The 23,101-nt window shown below is 37.4% G+C and overlaps 5 protein-coding genes across 5 annotated transcripts in view; 2 read left to right on the forward strand and 3 right to left on the reverse strand.

Annotated features, from left to right (window-relative positions):
- LOC129443196 (period circadian protein homolog 2) overlaps positions 1-5,385 on the forward strand; it is a 37,752-nt gene extending 32,367 nt beyond the window's left edge. Inside the window, exons 20-23 of the mRNA XM_073857339.1 lie at positions 321-498; positions 906-1,110; positions 3,012-3,162; positions 4,238-5,385. Coding sequence (XP_073713440.1) covers positions 321-498; positions 906-1,110; positions 3,012-3,162; positions 4,238-4,393 — 690 coding nt within the window. The 3' untranslated portion in view covers positions 4,394-5,385. The remainder of the gene's footprint in view (positions 1-320; positions 499-905; positions 1,111-3,011; positions 3,163-4,237) is intronic.
- Positions 1-23,101, reverse strand: part of LOC141349067 (tripartite motif-containing protein 16-like protein) — a 267,698-nt gene that overhangs the window by 96,672 nt on the left and 147,925 nt on the right. The window lies entirely within an intron of this gene.
- Positions 6,729-9,114, reverse strand: LOC141351080 (transcription cofactor HES-6-like). Its single transcript, XM_073857351.1, has 4 exons — positions 8,805-9,114; positions 8,639-8,725; positions 8,466-8,547; positions 6,729-8,356 (listed from the first exon to the last, which is right to left on the reverse strand). The coding sequence occupies exons 1-4, from the start codon at positions 8,865-8,867 to the stop codon at positions 7,920-7,922; spliced, it is 669 nt and encodes a 222-aa protein (XP_073713452.1). The 5' UTR covers positions 8,868-9,114; the 3' UTR covers positions 6,729-7,919.
- Positions 11,903-19,079, forward strand: LOC129443198 (integral membrane protein 2C). The gene is made up of 6 exons (XM_055203649.2): positions 11,903-12,092; positions 14,765-14,905; positions 15,054-15,242; positions 16,946-17,056; positions 17,198-17,348; positions 18,007-19,079. The coding sequence occupies exons 1-6, from the start codon at positions 12,000-12,002 to the stop codon at positions 18,102-18,104; spliced, it is 783 nt and encodes a 260-aa protein (XP_055059624.1). The 5' UTR covers positions 11,903-11,999; the 3' UTR covers positions 18,105-19,079.
- LOC129443197 (lysophosphatidic acid receptor 6) lies at positions 20,255-21,535 on the reverse strand. Its single transcript, XM_055203648.2, has one exon. The coding sequence runs from the start codon at positions 21,476-21,478 to the stop codon at positions 20,504-20,506; it is 975 nt and encodes a 324-aa protein (XP_055059623.2). The 5' UTR covers positions 21,479-21,535; the 3' UTR covers positions 20,255-20,503.

Raw genomic sequence — 23,101 nt, forward strand, 5'->3', positions numbered from 1 at the left:
TTCTTTTAGATTTTGAATGACTAGTTAGGGCATTGGAATCACTAGACGAGGGCTTAATGTACTTATTTTTATAAAAACTACAAACATTTTATACTTTCTTTTGCCTGTAGCTCAAAATTATACAGAGCGCATTACGTCTCATTTTGCAAGCACGGGTCACAAATATTTGTTACATTAGCTAACCAAACTTATGCTTTGGTACCTAATGAAAAATGAGTGTTGTTAGATGTAATGTGTTCATGTTGGTAGAGCGTGGTTGCCTTGGACAAAGCGTCTCCCAAATGCATGCATACATTTAAATGATCTTTTCTGTGTTTTAGGATGAAGGTTCGCCTGTCGACGGTCAACATAGCGATGCCTTTTCGTCTTCAAGTGACCTCCTGGACATTCTCCCAGAGGACTCGCACTCTGGCACCGGTTCTGCCACCTCGGGTTCCATGGGCTCCGGTTCTAACGGCCGCAGAACATCCGCTAGTGGCGGCTCTGCCAGTGGAACCGGTCAGTACGGTAGTTTGAAAGCATTGCATTAACAGTGAAAGGGGTGTGGGATCAAGACCAAGGGAAATTTTTAATACTTTAATAAAAACTTTAAATGTTCTGTGGTTTGCTTTGGATAAAAACATTTTGCAAATGCAGTTCACGTATACTTGCACAGTAAGCGATATTAAGATTATTGCTGGTTTCAGATAAAAAGTGTGAAGTGTAACTGAAGTGTGCAGATTGTAGTGATTACACGAATGTGAAGGAAACTAAACTAACTATCTCACATCTGAGGCCACAACATATGCATCCTGTACTAGAAATGTTACTCCCGTATCCTCTGAAGAATTACTTTTATGTTTAGTTATAAGAAGTGCTTTGAGATCATCTTGTGATTGATCAAAACTTTTTTTATTCCTCTTTAGGAAGCAGCAACAACAGCAGTAACTACTTTGGCAGCGTGGATTCTTCGCAGAAATCCCATAATGCCAAGGGGCAAGGATCTGGTTCGGGATCAGGGGCGCTGGACGGCAGCGAGAACCTGATCAAGTATGTACTGCAGGACCCACTGTGGCTGCTCATGGCTAACGTGGATGAATCTGTTATGATGTCATACCAGCTGCCGTCTCGGTGAGTGGGCGGAGACAATAGAAATAGACCCACCCCTCCCATCCCTCTTCCACTAATGCCCACTGACCAGTAACAACCCTCTTCCTGCCCCTTTAGTTTTTAAACCCACTTCCATTCTTGTTAGTTAAAATCCAATACATCGGATCTGATGGGGTCTTTATTGCATTGTGATATTGTTTGAACCCTCCTGTTATGTTCAAATTTTAGAAACACTTTTAATGTTTGGGGTCAAATTGATATATGCTAAATAACTTCACATTTAAAATAAAATTGGAGGGAAATTTTTTTAAACATAAATTGTTTATTTAATAGACTCATTTCTATTTCTTTGATTAATATTTGTGATTGGCAGTGTAACAAGTAACGTGCATTATGTAATAATATTACTTTTCTGAAGTAACGAGTAAAGTAACGCATTACTTTATAAATGTACAAATTAATATTTGAGTAAAATTTTTTAAAAAGTAATGCAAGTTACTTTTTTTGTTTAATTAATTTGATAAAAAAAAATGATGTACTGAATTTAACTAAATGTAGTCACATTATGTACTCTATGCGTACACGCCTGTGTGGGAAAAGTTTAAGAAACTGAGATAACAGGCCAGAGATCAACATTTTTGTGATGAAATATGCAATATCTGAATGCAGAACTTTTTAGTCATAAAAAACACCTGCAAGGCCTGAAAGAGATCAAGCAAAGATAACGCAAAAGTAACTAAAAAGTAACGTAAGCATTACTTTCTATGAAAAGTAACTAAGTAGCGAAATGTGTTCATCTATCATCAAAGTACTTATAAGTAATACAGTGGAAATTAGCAGAAATGTGAATATTTGGTTAGCATGTTGATTTACGGTGTGTGCTCCTAAATTGTCTGGTTGCGCCCCTAAAATTTTCAGTTGGGGGCCACTGTGCTCCTAGTGAAAAAAGTTAGTCTGGAGCCCTGACTTTTAAAAGTAACTTTTCCCAACACTGGTTATCAGTATATTTCAGCATTTATTAATCTTTGATAATGTTAGGTCATTGTTTATGTAAGTTTATTGTGCATTTAATAGTGTTGTCTGGTACACATTTTTTTGTTTAAAAACCTATTAGTACATGTTGGGGAAAAAAAGCATAACAAATGATTTTTTTCATTGTTCATGTTAACAAATGGAACCTTGTTGTTTTTAACCTCTTTAAACTTTATCCTAAGCAAGAACGTTTTTAGTATTTTCATGAAATTACAGTAAAGAGAATTTGAAAATAAAGGGATTTACAAAATCTAAACATCAGGATGTGTTACAATAAAGAAGATGGCTTATTTTCATCTCATGAAAATGCAAATGTAAAAATATTTAAAAAAATTCCTGAAATGGTACATTATATAAAAGTCCTAATATGTAACATTTTGAGTTACCAATATATACCTTTTAGGTACAAAAGTGCACTCTGTCACCCTTTTGGAGAGCAAAACAAGAGGAAACACATTTGCATTGTGTGATGCATCATAGCCCTTTCATTTTCACAGACTCTTTGATTTGATACTGATGTGAAGTGAAGCATAAATGTGAGTCTGTCTGTGAAAACCCGGCTGAAGTCATTTTTTGTGATTTACTAAAAAATATAATCTTCATACTACATAAAGTAAAGAACATATATGTGAAAATATAACCTTAATATATTTTATTTTGACTGAGTAAGATTATGTCAAACATTGAAATCAAACTTTGATGCTCCAAAACAAAAATAATTAGATTATGAGACTTTGGCCTGCCCGGGATTTTACAGACAGTCTTAGCTGAAAATGTCTTCGTTGTAGTTTTATAAGATGTCCTTTAGGGGGCGCTGCAATGTTACTTCAATCTATTGCACACTGTTGATGCTTGGCCACTAAACGTGTGTGTGCTTGTGTGTTTTGCAGTGACATTCAGAAAGTTTTGCGAGAGGACAGAGAGAAGTTGAGACAGATGCAGAAGAACCAGCCACGCTTCACAGAGGACCAGAAGAGAGAACTGGCAGAGGTTCATCCCTGGATGAGACGAGGCGGTCTGCCCAAAGCTATTGATGTCAAGGTTTGTGTTGCTGATCTTTTACACATTGGAGTCAGTTTTTTCAAGTGCATTTGAAATTAGATGGAATTAGAACAATACTATGCATACAAAAGGCATTCACGTCCATATACATCATCACAAAATTACAAGGAAGCATCACTGCTCCATATTCAACAGTCTTAATAGATACCGGCACAAACAAGCGGTTCAGTTTACAGCGTTCGTAACAATGATGTAATATCTGGGACAGGTCACTTACAATCCATGTTATAGGTTTATCACGGTATCACTGTATTTGTATAGAGTATTTATATTTGTTTGTGTTCATTTTAAGAAAAGTCAATTTAATTTTATAAGTTATAACACCTCATCTGTAGTTATAACAACTCATCTGAGTTGATTCAACAAAAAATGTAAGGCAGTAAAAAAAATTTTACTGTGTACAAAATAAAGATTTGCTATGCTGTACGTAATAGATATTAAAATGAGGCCAATAAAAAATTGACTTTCCTTAGTGTTGTAGGATGCTTTGGATTAAAGCTAAATGCCTTAATGTAATGTCAATTGTAATATAAAACATGATTCTGGTCTTATAGGTGCACACAGTGTTCGAAATTGCGGGGGTCTGGTGGGGTCCTGGATCTCCTATAAGCATAGAGGGACCCCCTAAATAGCACAAAAAATAAATTAGGGTGGTCCCCTGTTTTTTATTCAACTTAAAATACTACATGAATTTAAAATTCTTGTGCTGCGCTGCCACAAAGTGATACTATCTATTATTTGTCCTAATTTCGCAGTAAACAAATCCAAAAGATTTCTGTCTGAAATAAAAATTTAAAAATTAAAAATTATTTTCTAATTATTATTTTACACTGATTTAAGGTTTGTTTTAAGGTTAATTTGAAGTTTTATTATTTAAAATGTTGATCTTACTTTGTGAAATCATGGCCATCCTATAATGATGGGGGCTTGGCTAGAGGATCCCCGTAATCTTTGACATCATTCAAACACTGGTGCACATTATAAAAAACCACATGTGTCACTTATACTGTACATTCTCCAATAAATGTACTCATTTAAATGTGTTTGCTTGCAGGCATGCGTCGGCTGCGAGGAGCTCTGCGAACCTCTGACAGAAGAAGATCCACCAGATCTGCACATGGGAGAAACTGAAGCCAGTGATGTCACTGCATCCCAGACCAAAACCAATGAGGATCTAACAACAAATGCTTGTCCGGGACCTGTCACTTAAGACTCAAAATACCCACATGAACAGACCTCGTCTGATTGGACAGTGCACCGGTCCTGGACAGTGGACAGCGAGTACTCTGTGTAGTTTAGAGATGAAATGAGAATATTTTTCAACAGTATCGGACTGGTTCAGTGACCATAACTGTTCAGTGTTCATTGGAAGATTTTTCTGTTAATGTGTATATATATACTGCTGAATAACTTATTTTCACCTGTACAGTTCCTTTTTCTAACAAAATGTTTTATATGTTGTTTATAGTTGTACTTTGAAGCATCAAGACAATATTAAAGATATCTAGGTTATATTTACTAGGTCACATATTCTGCTGTTTGCTAATTGTTAGCTATCTAATAGCTAGCTTATAAGCTAAAATATTATTTATTGAAATAGGACCGATCTAAATAGCACAGACTAAAGGAGACTTAGTCGCAGGACTTTAGCACTTGCAGCTTGTTAAGCTTATGTGAAATGTAGCATTAGGCTAATTTATCTCTAAAGTATTTCATGGAGTTGGGCTAAAGAATTTAAGTGCAACTTTTGTTCTTATTTAGGCCGACCTGTTTGTGTCAGAGCGAACCTGTGTGGTGGTCTCTTTCATTGTAGCACATCAGTGTTAAATGTGTCCTCTTTAATAAGCCCAGGGATAGGTTGAATCTTACTTGAAGGTCTAATAACCGTGATCTTTAAAGTGTTCCCACCTAAACCTGTGAAAAACTGCCTAACCGCAATTACCAATGTTACTAAAGCACAAGAAACGCCCTTATTGTGCACAGATATATAAGAGATCTAAAAACAAATACTACATGAGAAACCGATTTGGCTTTATGGTGAGAAACAGGTACTATTATTATGGAAAGTATTTCAAATGTATAGACCACATTGTAAATAAATGTGTGCTTGCATTAAGTGACTTTTGAAACATTGTGTTACTTTGTGATGCCCTGTTTGTTTATTAAAGTCAATTTTAAATAAAGCCTATTTTTTATAATTAAGTAATGCATCCTGAATGAATCTTTGTTTACCATACAGGTAAAACTTTACGTTAACGTTAACATTAGTTTATGCCAACAGATGAAAAGTACATTTATTGATCTTGTTAGTTGACATAAATTGAGTTTATTAAAAAAGTAAATCATTTTTTGCATATGTGGGTACTGGTTAAAGGAATGCCCTAGAGCTGTGGCTTTGAAAATGCTAAGATTGCTCGTTTTTGTCTCTGTGTTTTGGATTTTACAGTGTTATTCTCATATTTCATTTATTGTTTCCAAATAAGCATTTATTGTATTACTTTCTTAAATATGAGGAATTATAATGTTTACATATGAGCTAGGTATAACCTTTACTTTTCAATGTTCCCTTTTCACTACGCAAACCGTTTTAACAGAGGGGCCCTTTTTTGTGCCATATGTTCACAGTCAGACGACCCAGTTTCGTTCAACACAGTTCCTCTTTGAGTTTTTATTTTATTATTATACAACACACACATCCGATGTACAACTTCCCTTCATGTGATCAGACCCTGGCTGTGCGACGGGACAGGGGTTTGCGCCACCGCAGATGAAAGGCGCGTCGGTTCCTTTCACACCTGCGCCAATTTGAGTACAAGGTGCGAATGGCGCAGTCCGGCCTCCTACCACGACCACAACCTTCAGACGCCGGGAATCCGCCCTTGATCCGATGAAAGCATTGATGTTACAGCCTGTCAACAGTCTGCGAACCTAATGTGTGGATTTAAAGAGTTAATAAACTTGCGCGCTTTTATTTTGGTTGTGGAAAAAAAGCGTGACTTTAGTAAAAGTTAGAGTGGATCTCTTTTCTGACTATTTTACACCTAAATCATTAATAATAAATATAAATGCATTGGTCTGAGGTTGTGCTATCAAACAATCAAATACGCATTTGGTTTAATTTATTAATTAGCAGTTTGTTTAATTATTTTTGCAGTGCTTGTGGATGCACTAATAATAATGGTTCCAACAAAAAACCAAAGGTTAAGAAAGTGTGAGACTATTCAGAACAGACGACAATATAGTTCCCATGTTTGGTTTCCAAAACAGTAGACGTGGTCGACAGCATGCACGGTTTTGCAGTCATAGGTGTTAAAGTTTACACGTCTAAAGTGCAGGAGTCGTCAAGGCGGGCATTTACACTTTGACAAAAAATAGAGGTGTGATTAAAAAGTGACTCCATCAAAGCAATGCAACTTCCTCAACGTAGATAACATCTGCTCTTATGTGTCAGTTATGTGAAATAAAGCCTTGTTTCATTCTTGTAAATGACTACGTGAACCTAAACAAAATTTAACATGACATTGCTAATAATGAAGGCCAAAGGCGAGTGAAGATATGCTTTATTCATGAACCAATGAATAAGGTTTATTATCGTAATCTCAACCACACATAAACACATTACAGATTTAAATCAGACTTTTACATTTATTTTAAATTCCTTTATTCACGTTATACAACGATCACATGTCTCTATATCTACAATCACATTCAAATATTTACATTCTAATCACTAATAATTAGACATGGGAAGATGCTCCCTAATATTATTTATCCTTACAGTGTTGTTTTAACTTAGCTTATACAAAACAATTAAATAAAAGAAAACGTTAACATAGAAATTGTACAGCTGATATTGGACCGAAATGCATCGTGGCAACATGAAGAGCTTATTGGGGAGGATTTCCACAGGTAAAAAAATTCTGTAAAAATTACAGTATTAATGGCAGCTGTTTGCCAGTAACTTACTGTAAATGAAAATTGATGTTATTTACTGGCAACAGATTGTTGAAAGTTAAATGAACATTAAACATTCACAAGTCTTTATTTTTAATGAATGCAACAGCCTCATGCAAAGCATTCTGGGAACCAAAATCTGAAGGAAAAAATCAGTTTATGAGGATAATGTTTTGCATGAATCTGTTATTTTATAGATTTATTCTGTAAAGACAAAGACTTGTTAATGTTTAATCTTCATTTCACTTGCCGTGGTTGGATAGTGCAGATTAAGGGGTGGTGTTATTATAATAAGATCCCCTTCTGACATCACAAGGGGAGCCAAAATTCAATGACCTAATTTTTTCACTGTGTTGATCTTTTTCACATTTTCTAGGTTGATATTATAGCACTTAACCCCTTCAGACCTGATTTCAGGTGTTTAATCAATGTGTCTTATTTTGATTGGTTGAACCACAAAACAAAAAATGTAATGTCCATTCCACTGGACGAAGGGTCTGAAGGGGTTAAACATGGAAAAAGTCCCCTTTAACTTTGAACAAACAGTTGCCAGTAAATAGCATCAATTAAATTCTACAGTAAGTTACTGTAAAACAGCTGCGCACATAAAGTGTGATTTCTCAGTAAGAAATGTGTCTCAGTAAACTAACATTGAATTACGTACAAAGTTACAGCTGTGTCCATTTCGGGTCTCAAAATCTTGGACCTCTACCTCATAGTTCTAACCTAAATCATTACAGTCATCAGATTTTGGAGATGCCCATCTCCAGGACCAGGACCGTTTACCAGGGTCTCCACATGGACTTAGAGTGGAACACAGTTGGCATGCTGGGCGCTTCCACCGAGATGTGACTGTGCTCCGTGTCTGTGTCGTCCAGGTCCGAGCAAAGGTCGTCGCTGGAGGTGGTGGACGGAGACGGGGACAGAGCAGATGAGCCACCGCTCACCGCGCTCTTGCCTCCGGGGGACAACATCGCGTACGTCCCATCGCTCTGCCAAGTGCTACAGTGATTCGAGTCCGACATCAAATCCGACAGGAGATCCTGAAAGCGATGCTCGTCGTTCAGCGGCATGCATTCCAGAAGGTGATTCAGCAGGTCGGCGGCGATCGCCGCGTCGATGCCCGGACAGCTGGACACGAAGGTGTGCACCTCGTGCATGCACTGGATGTAGCCCGCGGCGAATCGCTCGTTGGCCTCGCGGCTCGCGCTGTCAACCTCTGCGGAAACGGGACAGTGACGTCACAAACGCGAATCGACTTTAAAACGTAGCGTTATTGTAAACGGGAGCGCTCGAGGCCCACGCGTCATCTGAAAACACACGCTTACCCTTGGCTTTGTTTTGCAGGATATCTTCCACGCGTTTCACGGTCATTTCCAACACCTCGGCGTTCTCCATTTTTGCCTGCGCCTAAAATGACACAAAGTGTGACGTTAAGACGCGAAGTGTTTCGCGGTTATGGTGATGAAGAAGAAGAAGAAGTGGTGATGAAATGACTTACGTCCGAGTCCGCGAGCAGCAGCCTCAGTTCCTGTAAACTTTCATTGATGCGGGCGCGTCTCTTTTTCTCCACCAATGGTTTCCTCGTCTAAAGAAAGAGAAGAGCGTTTCAAACATGGTCGCGTTCAAACGCGTATCCCTGCGTGAAAGAAGCGCGTTAAACATACCTTTCTGTCTTTAATGCCGTAATAATCCTCGTCCTGTTTGCCGTTGCGGGACGCAGGGGCCATATTGCTGCAGTGGAGACCGCTGAGAGGACGCAGTGCCGTTGAGACGCCTGAATGGGGGGCAGATGGTCGGCGAGTTCAGTTTGAGACAAAAGTCTGCGCTAACAAGCACACTACACACTACATATATCGTGCAAAGTGGGCAATTGAAGGGGGACATTTATGAGGTCTCATTTACATGTGAATAGAGGGGCCCGCAGCCAATCAACAGCCATGCTTTTGTCTTTACACTGTAAACCAACCCCACATTATAAACTTGGAGATGAGCAACAGATGAATGTAGTGAATAAATCTGGTGTGTAACTCAATATATAAGATACTCCTTTGTTGCATATTGTATTGTGTACAGTATACTGATGCAGGCAAAGGACAGTTTATACTAATATATCAGCCTTATTCAATTTAGTCAGATAGCTCTTTGTATATTTTATATATACATTTTATATGTATTGCCTGCATATGTCATATGATTACAGTTTATACAGCAATTTTATTCAGTGTAAAAGATAGTGTATGAGAATAACTTGTGCATATTTTATGCTATTGTATTTTTGACCTTTATATAATATAATATAAAATGCAGTGTATTAAAATAACCTCCTTAGAAAACATTTATAATGTTTAAAAAAAATGAAATTTCAGACATACATTTTGTATTTCATAGACAAAACTTTAAGTAATTTTCAGACATTTTATCTTTCACTATAGTTTTATTTGTGCATAAATACCAGGGGTCTCCAACCTTCTTTTTTTTAGCAAGGGCTACCACAATGGAAAAAACGTTTTGGGTAACACTTTATTTTACGGTGTCTGTTACACATGGTACATGTAATTATTATAGTAATAATTGTTAATTATGCATAATTACATGCAACTAACCCTAAACCACCCCTAATCCTAACCCCAACCCTAGTAAGTACTTGTGGTTAATGATTATTACTTAGTACTTAAATGTATAATTACACTGTAAAAGTGATACCGTAAAATAAAGTGTGACCCTTTTTTGATAGTCTATTTAAAACTTTTTTTGTATTAACTTGTACTGATATGTTTAATCATTGTTTAAAATGTTAATAAGAGCTTATATAAATAAATATTAAAATTTAGGCTATTAGTAGAATGTGTTTTGGCGGGCAACTCACAGACTCTGTGCCGGCAACCTGGTGCCCGTAGGCACCATGTTGGAGACCACTGCTTTAGATTGTCAATACTTAAAACTGTCTGTATAGACCCATAGAAAATAGGTAAGCAGCTTTCATAGACAAGGACGTCCTTTAAATTATCATAAGGCATGGACTGATTATTTTAGGCTATACCCTGAATCTTCCTTTAAGTGCGTTTCAAGTTTACGGAATCACAACTTTATTCGCCACCTACTGGAATCCAATTCACTCTCACAACATCGTTTCCCAATCCCTATTGAAGGGTCCAACTTGGACCAGCATAAGCTGGTACCTTGTTTTATCTTATTTAAGCTGGTCCTCCCAGCCTGGCAAAGCCAGTGGGTCAGCTGGTCTTCCCCTTATGAAAATTAAAACAATTGTCAAAATCAAGGCTACAGTTGCCATGGTTTTAACTGTAGTGGTTAATATTCGTAAGGGTCCAGCCTGACCAGCTAAGTCCAGCTAGACCAGCTTAAAAAGTGACCAAAGCACAGCTAGACCTGCTTGCTACACCAGCAAAACCAGCTAAAATCAGCTCACCAGCTTATGCTGGTCTTAGCTGGAATTTTAGTAGGGCCATGCACTATGGGCTGTTATCCATATTATTATTTTTTATTATCATTATTATTATTATTATTTTATTTATTATTTTGAGGCCTCACTGAAGATTTTTTCCTTGGTATTGTATTTATCATATACACAAACAGGGCATATAATAAGAAAATTAGAAAGTAAGGAGTAAATACATATACTAAATATGCATATTTACACATGTAGCCTACAAACATTCAAAACAGTTACAAATACATTCACATCAGTCAATATGGTTGATTAAATTATAATTTATAGATTATAACCTGCATCAGGGCCATTAAAAGCCTTAAACTGTGCCAGGTTATTTATTAACTTCCGGCAGTCTGATGTAAATCACAGCGCGTAGTAGATCACCGTAAACGGCTAAAATAGAACCGGAAGATACATCCATTTGTGGCACATTACATAGTAAAAGTCCCGGACGCCACTAGTCGGATATGGCTGGTTGGTGAAGAAATATAGCTTTTTATTATCACAAGAAAAAAAGTGTTAATAAAATATTATTTAAAAATGAATGTCGTTGCGTTATAAACACTTTGTATTACGTTAAGGGGTATATTTATTTACATTTAACAGATGGTTTTGTCTAAATCAATAGTGCATTCAGGCTATGCATCTGATCAGTGTGTGCGTGACCTGTGGCACAAATCCATTTTACTGTCATCCTCCACCAGCTGAGCCAAACAAACTTGTTATATCTTTGCCCCCTAAGACCAAATATTGAATGATCCATCTTTAGATAAAAGCATCTGCTAAATGAATGAATGTCATTTTTTCATTTTATATTATCTTATGCGTTGTGGTCGTTATTCAGTGTTCCAAAGTTCATTTTATCAGTTCAATAATACAACCCTTAAATTGTAATTGCCATATTAGAAGTAGCCTACGCACTTAGTTGTTTTAACATCTTTACCACTTAAACTGTTTTAGACATGTTTTGATTCTTTAATTTTGACGTGCCATTTACACTATATAATTAACGTAGCTTATATTTCTATTTTTTAAATATTTATTTCCCACTTTCCCTACATCTATAATAACTATACATAATGCATTTTATTTTGACCTAAATAAACGGCGCCTGTCTGATGGTACCATGTAGAAAAATGCTTGAACAATTTTACGTTGATTTTCCAGATGGAAGCAGGTTAACACATCTATCCAGTTTTATCCCACTGTGAAAATTGTGAGGGATACTAATTTTAGATGATGCGCTCCGATTGGTGGACTTCAACTTTGAAGTGTACCGGAAGCGAGGGAATCCTCTTTAAGTTCGCCCTCTACCGAGCGCTTCGATCACAGTTCGAGCGAGAAGCATCCTCGGCAAAAGAGTCACCACTGGACATCCTAACCACAAAACTAGGAAGCAAACGTCAAAATGGTGAAGATATCGTTTCAACAAGTTTCGGCACGGAAGGCAGAAAAGGAGAACGACGGAAACAAAGAGGAAATTCATGTGCCGTGCACTCACGTGAGTCGCTTTATATTTAAATGCACAAATAAGTGTCTTTGTTTGGTTGTCTGTCTGCTGTTAAAGCATCCTTTGTTATGACCCAGCAGTTAAAAACCACAAATGCACGTGAATTTCCTTTTTATTTTAACTTTTGTTCATTTACTTGGGCTTAAAAAAATAAATTTTATTAAACAAAGCTGGAATAAAACTTAATTTATTAAAATGCTGCATTAATTAGACAAAACGATGTGTACAGTGAGCAATAGTAAATAATATGCATTTTAAATAGCACAATTATTATCATCGTCATCATCATTATTCACAATAATTAATAATAATTGTTATATGCTGTTATTGTGAGTAATAATAATAACGAGTTTGGTCAAAAATAATAAGAATAATATGTAGTATTGCTACAATTATTAATATAAACACGTACTTCTATTGCATAATGATATGCTAAAATGGTGAAGTAGTCTTTATATTACAGCTCTGCATTGGATTTAGGGTTAGGGTGTGTAACTAAAGTTGATGTATGTGAGCCAGTGTAGTGATTACACCATCCCTTGGTGTGTAGCTTTCCCTGCAGATTAGTGTTGAGTAAACCAGCTTGGGTTTAATTTGTGTGTAGTTACTATATTAGAAAACGCTTATTAGCATTTGACTTGTATTACAGTAGTTCAAATGTCTACAGCCTTTTTGTTTTAGTGTCCAGTACTCAATGCAACCCACATGAACTCGATCCCTGCCAGCTGGTTTGATAAAGTATCATTGTCTTTACAAATCGATTGCCTGACATCTGTGGTTTTGTTGAGTTGCACATATATAAGTGAGTGTTTTGTTTAGTTTATACAAGCATCTGATGGTTTGGTTTATATCTAACATGCAATTTCACAAATGATTTGGCAGAATTCAGGTCAAAGATTAGAGTCAGTGTAATGTCTAAATCTATTACGAAATAGGAAGGGAAAGCATTTCCAGCATGTTTGTGGGTGCGTCATTGCGTCACGCTATCAGCGTGTCCCCATGTGCCCGTCTTCATCCCTGTAAATGATCGTATGAGTGAAATTGACGTCGATCCACCTCGTCTGATAGTAGTGCTGTTATTTTCAGCCTGTTACCCACACACTGTCTCCTACCCGTGTGCCTTTCCTACGTAGAAAGGAACTCCTGTACAAATAAGGAGCGTGGAAGTACAGTATGTGCCTAAAATATCACACAGCCAGGCGGAGATAGTAGCTCTCTTGGCAGTGTCGTTTGATTCACGATGATCCAGAGCCTGCGTGGGTTGATCCGAGCTGGTGTCCTCGGCACAAGCATCGTTGAGAGACTGGAGGCGGATGGATTGCTCACGCCACCTGACGTCTTGAGAGCCTGCCTTGACTCATTTCTTGGCAGAGTCCAGTGCTGTAGGAATATAGATTCTCTCTAGTTGTGTCTGTAGTGTAATCATATAATAAAATAACTATTTTTAGGTCTTTACATAAAAATGTACCTCTAATTAACTTCCTAATAGTAACAGGCGCGTAAAATCAAGCATACAGCCTGATCCTATGCAGCAAATTCTGGTCTTTGGAATAAACTCCCTGGTCGTTAAATTAACTCAATCTGAGTGTACATCTGTTACCATCAAATCGACTCCAGTCCCGAGTTAAAATTACTCTATTCTTGGAGTTTAATTTTAACACTTATTTCGAGTTAAAATGTAACTAGCCCAACAAAAGAAAGCTTCATGCTGCAATGCATGCTGGTATCAGCACAGTACTAAACTAATCAATGAATCTCAGCATGCATTGCACTCAATCGTTTTATCTGAATTAGTTTGATGATTATGAGTGATGATGTCTGAATGTGTCATGAATATTTTCTGTTTACCTTATCACAGTGCATTTACAAACCAGAACGATTAGAATCAACTTCATTGTGTAAAACAGCTTAATTTCTTCTCATCTTGACGTCTTTATAAAAAGAAACCAATTTCAACTTCACATTGAAACATCTTTTTTCCAATGCATATTTGTTTCTACTTAAACACATACAAACACTAAAAAAAGAGAATAAAAGACTTAACTTTGTGAAAGTCAAGGGCTTAACTAAAGCGCACACTGATCACCATAATGGTGTTTTGTTGAAGTGTTTTTTCAATGTTAATGGAGAGTGCAAACGTGATATTGATTATCATTGAGTCTCTAAAAGTCTCCAACAATGCCAGGAAAAATCGCTAGTTTTTTTTTTTTTTTTTTAAAGACGCAGTGGGGGTCTTGAAAGTCACTAAATCTACTGACGTGTCATGGCACACTTTCTCAACATTTAACTTTAGATGTGGTGTTAAAACATACTCCTAAACACATTTTCAATCATTGTGGGTTTGATTCCTAGGGAACACAAATACTGATGAAAATGTATTTCAAGTCTTTGGATAAAAGTGTCTGCCAAATGCATAAATGTAAGGTAGAGTAATGTAATCGTATGTTCAGTTTGCACAAGCCCCATTACTCAAGATCACTGCCTGACCTCAAAGATGCTATCATGTCTGAATGGGAGCAGATCCCTGTAGACATGCTCCAAAATAGAGAAAAAGCTGAAGCTGTTTGAGAATAAAAATCTAATTATATTTTATTTCTTATGTCCTAGTTAAAGTCAGGTACATTGTGCAAACTAACCGAGTTGTTTGTTTATTTCTCCGACAGGATGAGTTGGTTCTACCTGTATGGTCTAAGAAGTCTCCCAAAGGCGGCCTTTGGTGTATCGTACTTGCCCTGGTGATCTTTATGTCAGGATTAATCATCGCATCTGTTTGCCTTTACCGATACTACTACTACAGCCCTCAGGTGCGACATTCAACTTTATTAGATTTGTTAATCCTCAAATAGTCACGAGTAAGCAAAGCTCATCCTGGCCATTGTCCTTTTACATGGTTGATTTATTACACATTCGTCCTTCCAGTAACATAAAGCTCTCCGCTTCCTCTCTATCCAGGTCCCAGAGGACAGTTTGTTCCACTGCCGGGTGATGTACGACGACCCCCTGTACGCTCCGTTGCTCGGGCGACAGGAGATGGAGGAGAACGTCGGTATCTATCTGGAAGATAACTACGAACACATCAGCGTGCCCGTTCCCGATTTCGCGAGCAGCGACCCAGCCGACATCATCCACGACTTTCACAGGGTGAGGATCTGTCCTTGAAACGTGTGAAGAAAAAGTTCAACCCGTTTAGCTGTGGCACAGTTTGTTTCAGTTCTCTGGCGGTACAATAAATGCTGTTAGTCATCACGGCTCCCCCAGATGGACTGTGAACACTGCTATGAAAGGCTTTTGTTTGAAGAAGACATTGTTTAATATGCAGCGCAAAGTGAAGTGCATGCAAAATGATTTGGTCGGCTATAAGCCCATAAGAATATCATGCTGGTGAATGTCTAGATAAACTAAGCCACAAAGTCTGAATGTTAAAACGCCAAGCATCATCTTTTTATACTGGAAACACAATAAGGTTGTATTTGTTAACATTAGTTTATGCATTTGCAGACATGAACTAATACTAATAATTCAACAGCATTTATTAATTAATCATAGTTTGTGTTCATTTCAACATATATGAATACATTTTTTAAATCAAAAGTTGCACAATGAACTAACCTAAACAATTGTATTAGCATTAACAAAGATTAATAAATGCCAATAAACTATATTGTTTAATGTTAGTTAATGCATTTACTTCAGTTAACAATTACAACCTTACTGTTTTTATTAAATCTAATATTTACACAAATTGAATTAAAGTTTAATCCACTTATTAAGTTGTGGTGTAAAGAATCCAGTTTTCAGGTCCAAGCCTCCACTTGTTTTCATGAGCGCACACATTTAAGCTGTATTTTTACAGACTTGCAGTGTACATTCTTCAAGCTCACGACGTCCCAGACATTGATACTTTAATGATTCATAAAAGATGAATTACTTTCTGGTCATCAGGGATTTCGGTATGGTGAGGAAAGTTAGGATATAGCAGTGCTTCTCAAATAGTGGGGCGGGACCCCCAGGGGGGGCTCGAAGCGACACCAGGGGGGGGCGCGCGAGACCCCAGGGAAAATACTTTTTGCTGATAAGCCACTTGTGTTTTTTATTATTATTTATTGATTATATTTAATTTTTCAGTATCAAATGGTCAAAAAATATTATACTTTAAATAAGGATTGATTTTTTTATTTCAGGCAAATTGATGCATTTTAAGTCTTTTCTGTTACAGACTAAAAAAACAATGTTAATAAATTATGTTATTCTTTGTTGTAAGTTGATCGATATTTCTTTTTTTGTGTTTTCTTTTTGTGTTTTCTCAATGTTAATAAGGATACAATGTTTTGCAGATGTGTAATTTTATAGACAAATTATACTATTTACAGTCGCGGCGGAGAGTTGGGGGGGGCGCGAAATGTTTACCTCTTCCTAGGGGGGGCATGACAGAAAATAATTGAGAAGCACTGGGATATAGAGATTTTTCTGTAGTTGATGGAGCGCTTGGACCCGGAAGTTGTGGCGTGTGACGTTTTTTGTTCTGCTGAACACAAATGAAGATATTTGTAACCAAACAGATCTGGGGCACCATTCACTTCCATAGTATTATCTTGGAATGAAAGTCAATGGCGCCCCAGAATTAATGGTGCCCCAGATCTGCTTGGTTACAAACATTTTTCAAAATATCTTCATTTATGTTCAGCAGTACAAAAATCAATACAGGTAAATCAATGTTAGCAGTATCTTATCACTTTAACAAGTGGTTAGATTAAAAAACACCTCAACAACCACAAAGCCAACCACCCACCTAAGCTATTTTTGGAGTGGCTATTGACTAATGTGTCGTCTTTTTATTAACGCAGGGGCTCACAGCATACTATGACATTGCGTTGGATAAATGCTACGTCATCGAGCTCAACACCACTATCGTCATGCCACCCAGGAACCTGTGGGAGCTGCTAGTCAATGTCAAGGTAACCGATCGCACCGATTTCATGAATAAAATGTCTCATTGAGATTAAGTGAGTCACACATTTCAACATCCTTCACAGAATTCATCACTGAAAGGCACACCAATTTCTACTAGTTTTTAATAGATCGTTGTGTTTTTGTAGCGAGGAACATACTTGCCACAGACCTACATCGTTCAGGAGGAGATGGTGGTGTCGGGCCGAATTAGGAACGTGCGGCAACTGGGACCGTTCATCCACAGGCTGTGTTACGGAAAAGACGTGTACAGACTGAGACGCAGGAGCGGACAGAAACGTGAGTTTATCTCTTACTTTCTGTTAGTCGGAGACACCTGCACGCAGAGGCAGTTTTTGCCGTTATCTGTTCACAGCACATCGAGTTCCTGTTTTCTTTCTGTCTGACAGTTATCTTGCGTAAATCTGAGGGTGTTACATGTTTCTGCTATATTGCAATGCAGAACATCCTCTTCCTTTTTTTTTTAATAAGCATAAATTACTTGGCACGTTCATCGAATAGCAAACATTAATCCTCATGTACGTGTGCCACGCTGACGCTTATCTTTATTCTGATGAACGTGTGGGTTTTGCAAGTGTGACTCAGTATCGTAGAGTACGCAGAACGTCTCCAGTTAGAAAACCACTTTGAGGGGGATGTGATGCACGTCAGGCACTCTGATGCATTGTGGGAGTTGTCGTTTGGGCGGCGAGGGCATCTCTCTCGTGGCTGAGGTGTGGGAAGCGTTACAGTGTGGGAACTGTAGATTGGCACCATTCAGACTTCCTCATACTCTCTAGATGCCATCTGTGCTTTGAGAAGCCACAGGAAATGATGATTCGTTTGTGATAGACTGGCTTTTAGGATGTGTATGAAAAGGCTCTCATGCTATCTAGGTGGCACGCAACTTTTGCATTGAGCGCATGTTTAACCCGAATCTTTCCCTTTCGGTCCTCAGGCATTGAAAAGAGGGAGACCCGAAACTGCCACAGCATCCGACACTTCGAGAACACGTTTGTCGTAGAGACGATGATTTGTGACCGACTCCACTTTTAATTTCCTCCCCCTGCCCGTCTTCCCCAAATCTACTGAGCAAAACCTAAAAGTGACCCCACACCACCTCCCCACCTGTCCAGCTTTACAGCAGCACTTTATCGTCATGATAAATCTGTACATAATGTTAATAACTCATCTTTGTGTATTCGTCATTTTGTTTGTTTGTCAAGCGTTTCTTTTTCATCCTGTCGTCTCTTGAAGATTTTCAAGTTGCGTAGTGTGACGCACATGTTTGTGCTTGAGTTTTATTTTACACTCAGGTTATTCGTTGAGGGTGTGTCCTCGAATATAACTGTGAGGTTGACTCCTTTCTTTTGGTTTTTGTCATCCGTGTTGGTGTTTTTACATGTTTTAGGTGAGAAATCCGAAATTTGAAAATTGTCTTCAATGCCAAATGATGTATACCTCATATTTTAGCAATGTATGACTTTAAAGTTATTAAAGTCATGTATGTGATTTCTGAACGTGATCTAAGCAATATAAGTTTTCTTATCTTGGATTTCCAGACTTGTTTGTTTAGTGTGTCATGTTATGTGTGTTATTCTTTATACATATGAATAAAGTTTGTAGAATAAAACAGAAAATCTAGCCACCAGATGTTTTTGTAAAGGCGATACGTCGATGGTGATCAGAATGGGCTGATGGGTTTCTTTTCAATTAATAAAGCCCACATATTAAGATGAAACTTTGTGTACTGAGGAATTTCGGAAGCAGATTTGTAGAAATCATTCATTGCTGTTTTTATTCTTTTATGCATTATCTGCCTTTGAATCGAGGTGGATTTATGTCATTGCTTGCACATTTTTCTAATTGTACCGTTTATTTGCATTTGTTCCTCTTCCACACACCGGTGTAGCAAGAACTGGTTTAGTCTGGAGTCATGAGGTGTTTATTGAATGCACTATATGATGATGCTGCTCTAGCTTTGTAAATAATGTTTACGTGTAAAACCCATCAATAAACTGCTTAACTCGACTCTTGTTGTATTTGTCATTATTGTCTTGTTGGTTTATAAACAAATGTATACAGTACATAGTATTACGTAAGGGAAATTTCTTTGCATATGCCCCACAAACCCTTAATACCGCAATACAGCATATTGTCCTTTGTGAAACAACAGCAGGGGCGTGTCCTTCAATACTGTTGACTCAAAACTGAAGTTTCATTTCCGCTTGACACCCTCATGTGTGATTTGCAGTGAAGTTAAGAGTTTTATCAGATAATGTTTTTCACACATTGTGACCCATTTTCTTTTAAAACAGCTCAGGGTCAGGCAAAGTAACCACATGTCATTTATCAGGGATAACATTTTACTTGCAAAATTTATTTTTACCAGAATAATACAATAAATAAAGCTATGCGTTCTGCAAAACCTATTTGCAATCTTAAGTAAATGACACGTGGCCTGAGATACAAAAGTTCAAGTATAAATCTAAAAGACTTACTGAAACACGATTACAAAATAAAGGGTTGAATTGCTTAATGTGAATTGTAATGCCGGAAGAATAACAAAAACGAGCATATTTGATGACGCAAACATTTGCAACGATTACAAGTAGTGAGAGTTCATGTTTCTCAGTACAAGATTTACCTTGATGGGATGGGAGATGATAAATATTAACACATGTTCAGCTCAACGTCCCTCTTCACAGATCACAGTCAGGACATCAATGATATCCAAAGTTTAAATTTTAGGGTATCCACTTTTTCACGTTACCGATACACTGCAAAAAATGCCTTTCTTAGTATTTTTGTCTTGTTTTCAGTAGAAATGTAGATTTTCTTCATAAGCAAAAATTTTTTACATTTAAGTGAATTTATGTTAAAAACAAGCAAAATATTGACAGATTCACAGAAGGACAAATTTAAATAAATGTTATGTTTTTGTCTAAATATGTCTAGATTTATTTTCTTAGATAATTTTGCTCATCAAGAAAATGCATCTTAATTTAAGAATTTTTAGATACTTGTGAAAACAAGAAAAAAATACTAAGAAAGTATTTTTGTTGCAGTCTATACAGCTTAGCTTTTTGCGCTCAACTTGTTTTTGCTAAGTTGAGCGCAAATATTGTGTTGACCCAAGGACAATATTTTTGTAAATAAAACCTAAACCCACCCCAAACCCCAACCATAACTAACCCACCCCAAACCCTAATAATAACTAACCCCTAAAGTCAGAGGGAAATGTGAAAAACAATGGCCAAGAAGCACCTAATCAGAGCTTAAACTTGAAACAAACTGTAAAGTTATTTCTGAAATCTGATTGGTCCCAGGGTCAACATACAGAAATGTTGCCCTGAGTACATCAACCACTTTTCAACAAAGAGCTTATTTACAATACAAGAAATGCTCACAAAGTCTGTGGACCCTTTGGGTTTGGACATGCGGTCTTCGGCCTTTCACTGGCCGTTCCAACTCGAGCTCTGGACGAGGCAGATACCAATGTTTTTTGTCGCCGAATTGCACCTAGTTCGATCTTGAAGTTTCTTTAAACTGAAATAGTAGATCAAGGGATCCAGACAGCTGTTTGTGCTGGCCATACACATTGTAACGGTTTGCAAACTGAAGTATTTCTCAGTATCTCCTCCTAGATATTTAACTTTGTTTAGGGCGAAGAGGATGAAAGCTACGTGAAAGGGAATAAAGCACACGGTGTAGATGAACAGGTTGGACAGAAAGAGCTTCACTACCTTGTTTTTGCTCATCTCGGGGTTACTGGATGAAGGTGGCATGCTGTAGCCACAAAGCTGCCGCACGACTGCAATCGTGCAACCCAGAATGATACTAAACGGTATCAAAATCCCAAAAACGGTGACAAAGCAGAGGATGTAAAATCCCTTTTTCCACTCGCTGTCTGTGTATTTCTCGAAACAACGTGTGACGTTACAGGTTTTATCCACATTTTCAGGGTGATTTATAGCTGTCGGCACTGATAATGCAGCGATCATCACCCAAACGGTCGCACAAAGCCCCCACGCTACAGGTGCTGTCCGGAGAGGGCGGGATCTCAGCGGGTACACCACGGCCAACATCCGGTCCACACTGATGAGGGTGATGAACAAAGAGCTGGAGTACAGGTTGACAGCAAAGAGAGTCCCAGAAATCATGCACAGCTTATTTCCCAGAGTCCATCGGCCCGTGGCGAAGTAGATAATCCGAAAGGGCAGGGAAAGGATGAAAAGAAGGTCTGATAATGCCAGGTTGGCCATGTAGATCACAGGAACGGATTTTCTCAAGCCATTTCGACACACCAAAATCCAAAGAGAGATAAAATTTAAAGGCAGGCCGAAGAGAAGTATCACGCTGTAGGTGGAAGTAAAAAGTGGATATCTGAAGTGTGACAAGCTACAGTTTTCTGTACTGTTGTGCTGCATTTTTCAAAGAGACTAATGTAGACATGAGAGAAGTGCAGAGGTGAAATGTGCAGTGGTTCTGTATGGGTGGCGGTGTTTTCACATGTTCCACTTGTTGGTAACAGGAAACAGTGGGAGGTCTTAGCTTTTAGACTGTAAATGCAAAAGTTTACCAAGCAAACTTTGGTTAAGATGCTTTGACATTATATTCCGCTGCAACCAATTGAAATGAGGTCTTACCACCAGACCAGACCGTATAAATGTTGCTGTTCTTTTCAAGACTTACAGTTACACAATTCACCAATGTTTTTGTGTGTAACAAGAACAAAATTTTCATTATTTTTTAAATCAAGTATTTTTTCACAAATATTGATGGACTATTAAAGATACGTATTTTAAAAGTATTTTTTATCATGCATTTTACAATTTTTTATTGTTGCAAAGCAGATTTACTGTAAACATTTAAGAGAGACATTATGAAAATATTTAGTAATAACTGCTATTTCATGGTATTGCTGCAATTTTTGTTTCATACAATGTCTTTTCGCAATACTGCAGTGTAAAAAAAATTATACATGAAGTTAAAACAACTTGGTTGTGGAAGTCAATTCAACCTACTATTTTAGATTTGAACCTCTGATAAGTTAACATAACTTATAAAAACAAGTTGAAATTGTTTAATAACAGTTAAAGTGACATTAAAATATATGTTGATTTGACAAAAATGCTGTTATTTTTCTGGTATATTCTAACCCAGATAGCAAGCAACCATTAGAACAATGTTAAAATGGTTGATTTGTCAATGATCATCCATTTGAATCAATATCAGGCTTGAACCCCCCATTATTATTGAAAAGATATGGAAATTTCAATAAACCACCATTATGGTGATCGGTGTTTGCTTTAGTTGGGCCCGTTCTCTAAGGTAAATATTTATTTTCTCAGTGTTTGTATGTGTTTATGTACACTCTTGAAACAAATGTGTTAAAATAACATCTAATGTGTTGTCCTTGTTATTTTTGGAACGACGCACTTTGTGTTGTTTTAACAAATCTTGTGTTGTCCCTTTCATTTGAACTCAAAATCAACACGAAATGACACATAATGTGATAAAATAACACATAATGTGTTAAATAGGATAACAAGCCAATGTGTTAAAATGAACACATCTTTTCTTAGAGTGTAAAACATGTGCATGGGAAAAGAAAGATGTTTCAAAGTTAAGTTGATATTGGTTGCTTTTTATAAAGACATCAATGTGCATTAAATTAAGCTGCTTTACACGATTAAGTTGAGTCTTTTAATGAAGTTTATCGGACTAAATTCGGGAGGAGCATGGTCATGTGATCCAACCAATCATCATGAAGAGGTGCCTATAAATAGCAGTCCCTCACCTCTATCCCGTGACTGATTTTTGCAGCATCGCTCCTCCATCCCATCACCTCACTCTCATCTAGTTAAATTTATTGCACTTAAAGAGGTGGGAGTACTCTGGTTTGGGCTAAAATTCTGAGGTCGGAGCCCTTTCCTCGGCCAGTACACCAAATATGCTTTATCTCATTCTCTATCGATTACATGTTAATGCGAACTCGTGAATGACCATTGGTTTGGTTGGTACTGGTTTGTAAATGCACTGTGACAAGG

This window comes from Misgurnus anguillicaudatus, chromosome 2, assembly GCF_027580225.2.
Source record: "Misgurnus anguillicaudatus chromosome 2, ASM2758022v2, whole genome shotgun sequence".
NCBI lineage: Eukaryota > Metazoa > Chordata > Actinopteri > Cypriniformes > Cobitidae > Misgurnus > Misgurnus anguillicaudatus.

Excerpts from the sequence above, each read along its gene's own strand:
- LOC141351080 (XM_073857351.1), bottom strand. The coding sequence starts at position 8,867 with ATGGCCCCTGCGTCCCGCAACGGCAAACAGGACGAGGATTATTACGGC. Across the intron at positions 8,726-8,804 it reads ACGGCATTAAAGACAGAAAG|ACGAGGAAACCATTGGTGGA; the intron begins GTATGTTTAACG and ends CTCTTTCTTTAG. Across the intron at positions 8,548-8,638 it reads TGCTGCTCGCGGACTCGGAC|GCGCAGGCAAAAATGGAGAA; the intron begins GTAAGTCATTTC and ends GTGTCATTTTAG.
- LOC129443198 (XM_055203649.2), top strand. The coding sequence starts at position 12,000 with ATGGTGAAGATATCGTTTCAACAAGTTTCGGCACGGAAGGCAGAAAAG. Across the intron at positions 12,093-14,764 it reads TTCATGTGCCGTGCACTCAC|GATGAGTTGGTTCTACCTGT; the intron begins GTGAGTCGCTTT and ends TTTCTCCGACAG. Across the intron at positions 17,057-17,197 it reads AGCTGCTAGTCAATGTCAAG|CGAGGAACATACTTGCCACA; the intron begins GTAACCGATCGC and ends GTGTTTTTGTAG.
- LOC129443197 (XM_055203648.2), bottom strand. The coding sequence starts at position 21,478 with ATGCAGCACAACAGTACAGAAAACTGTAGCTTGTCACACTTCAGATAT.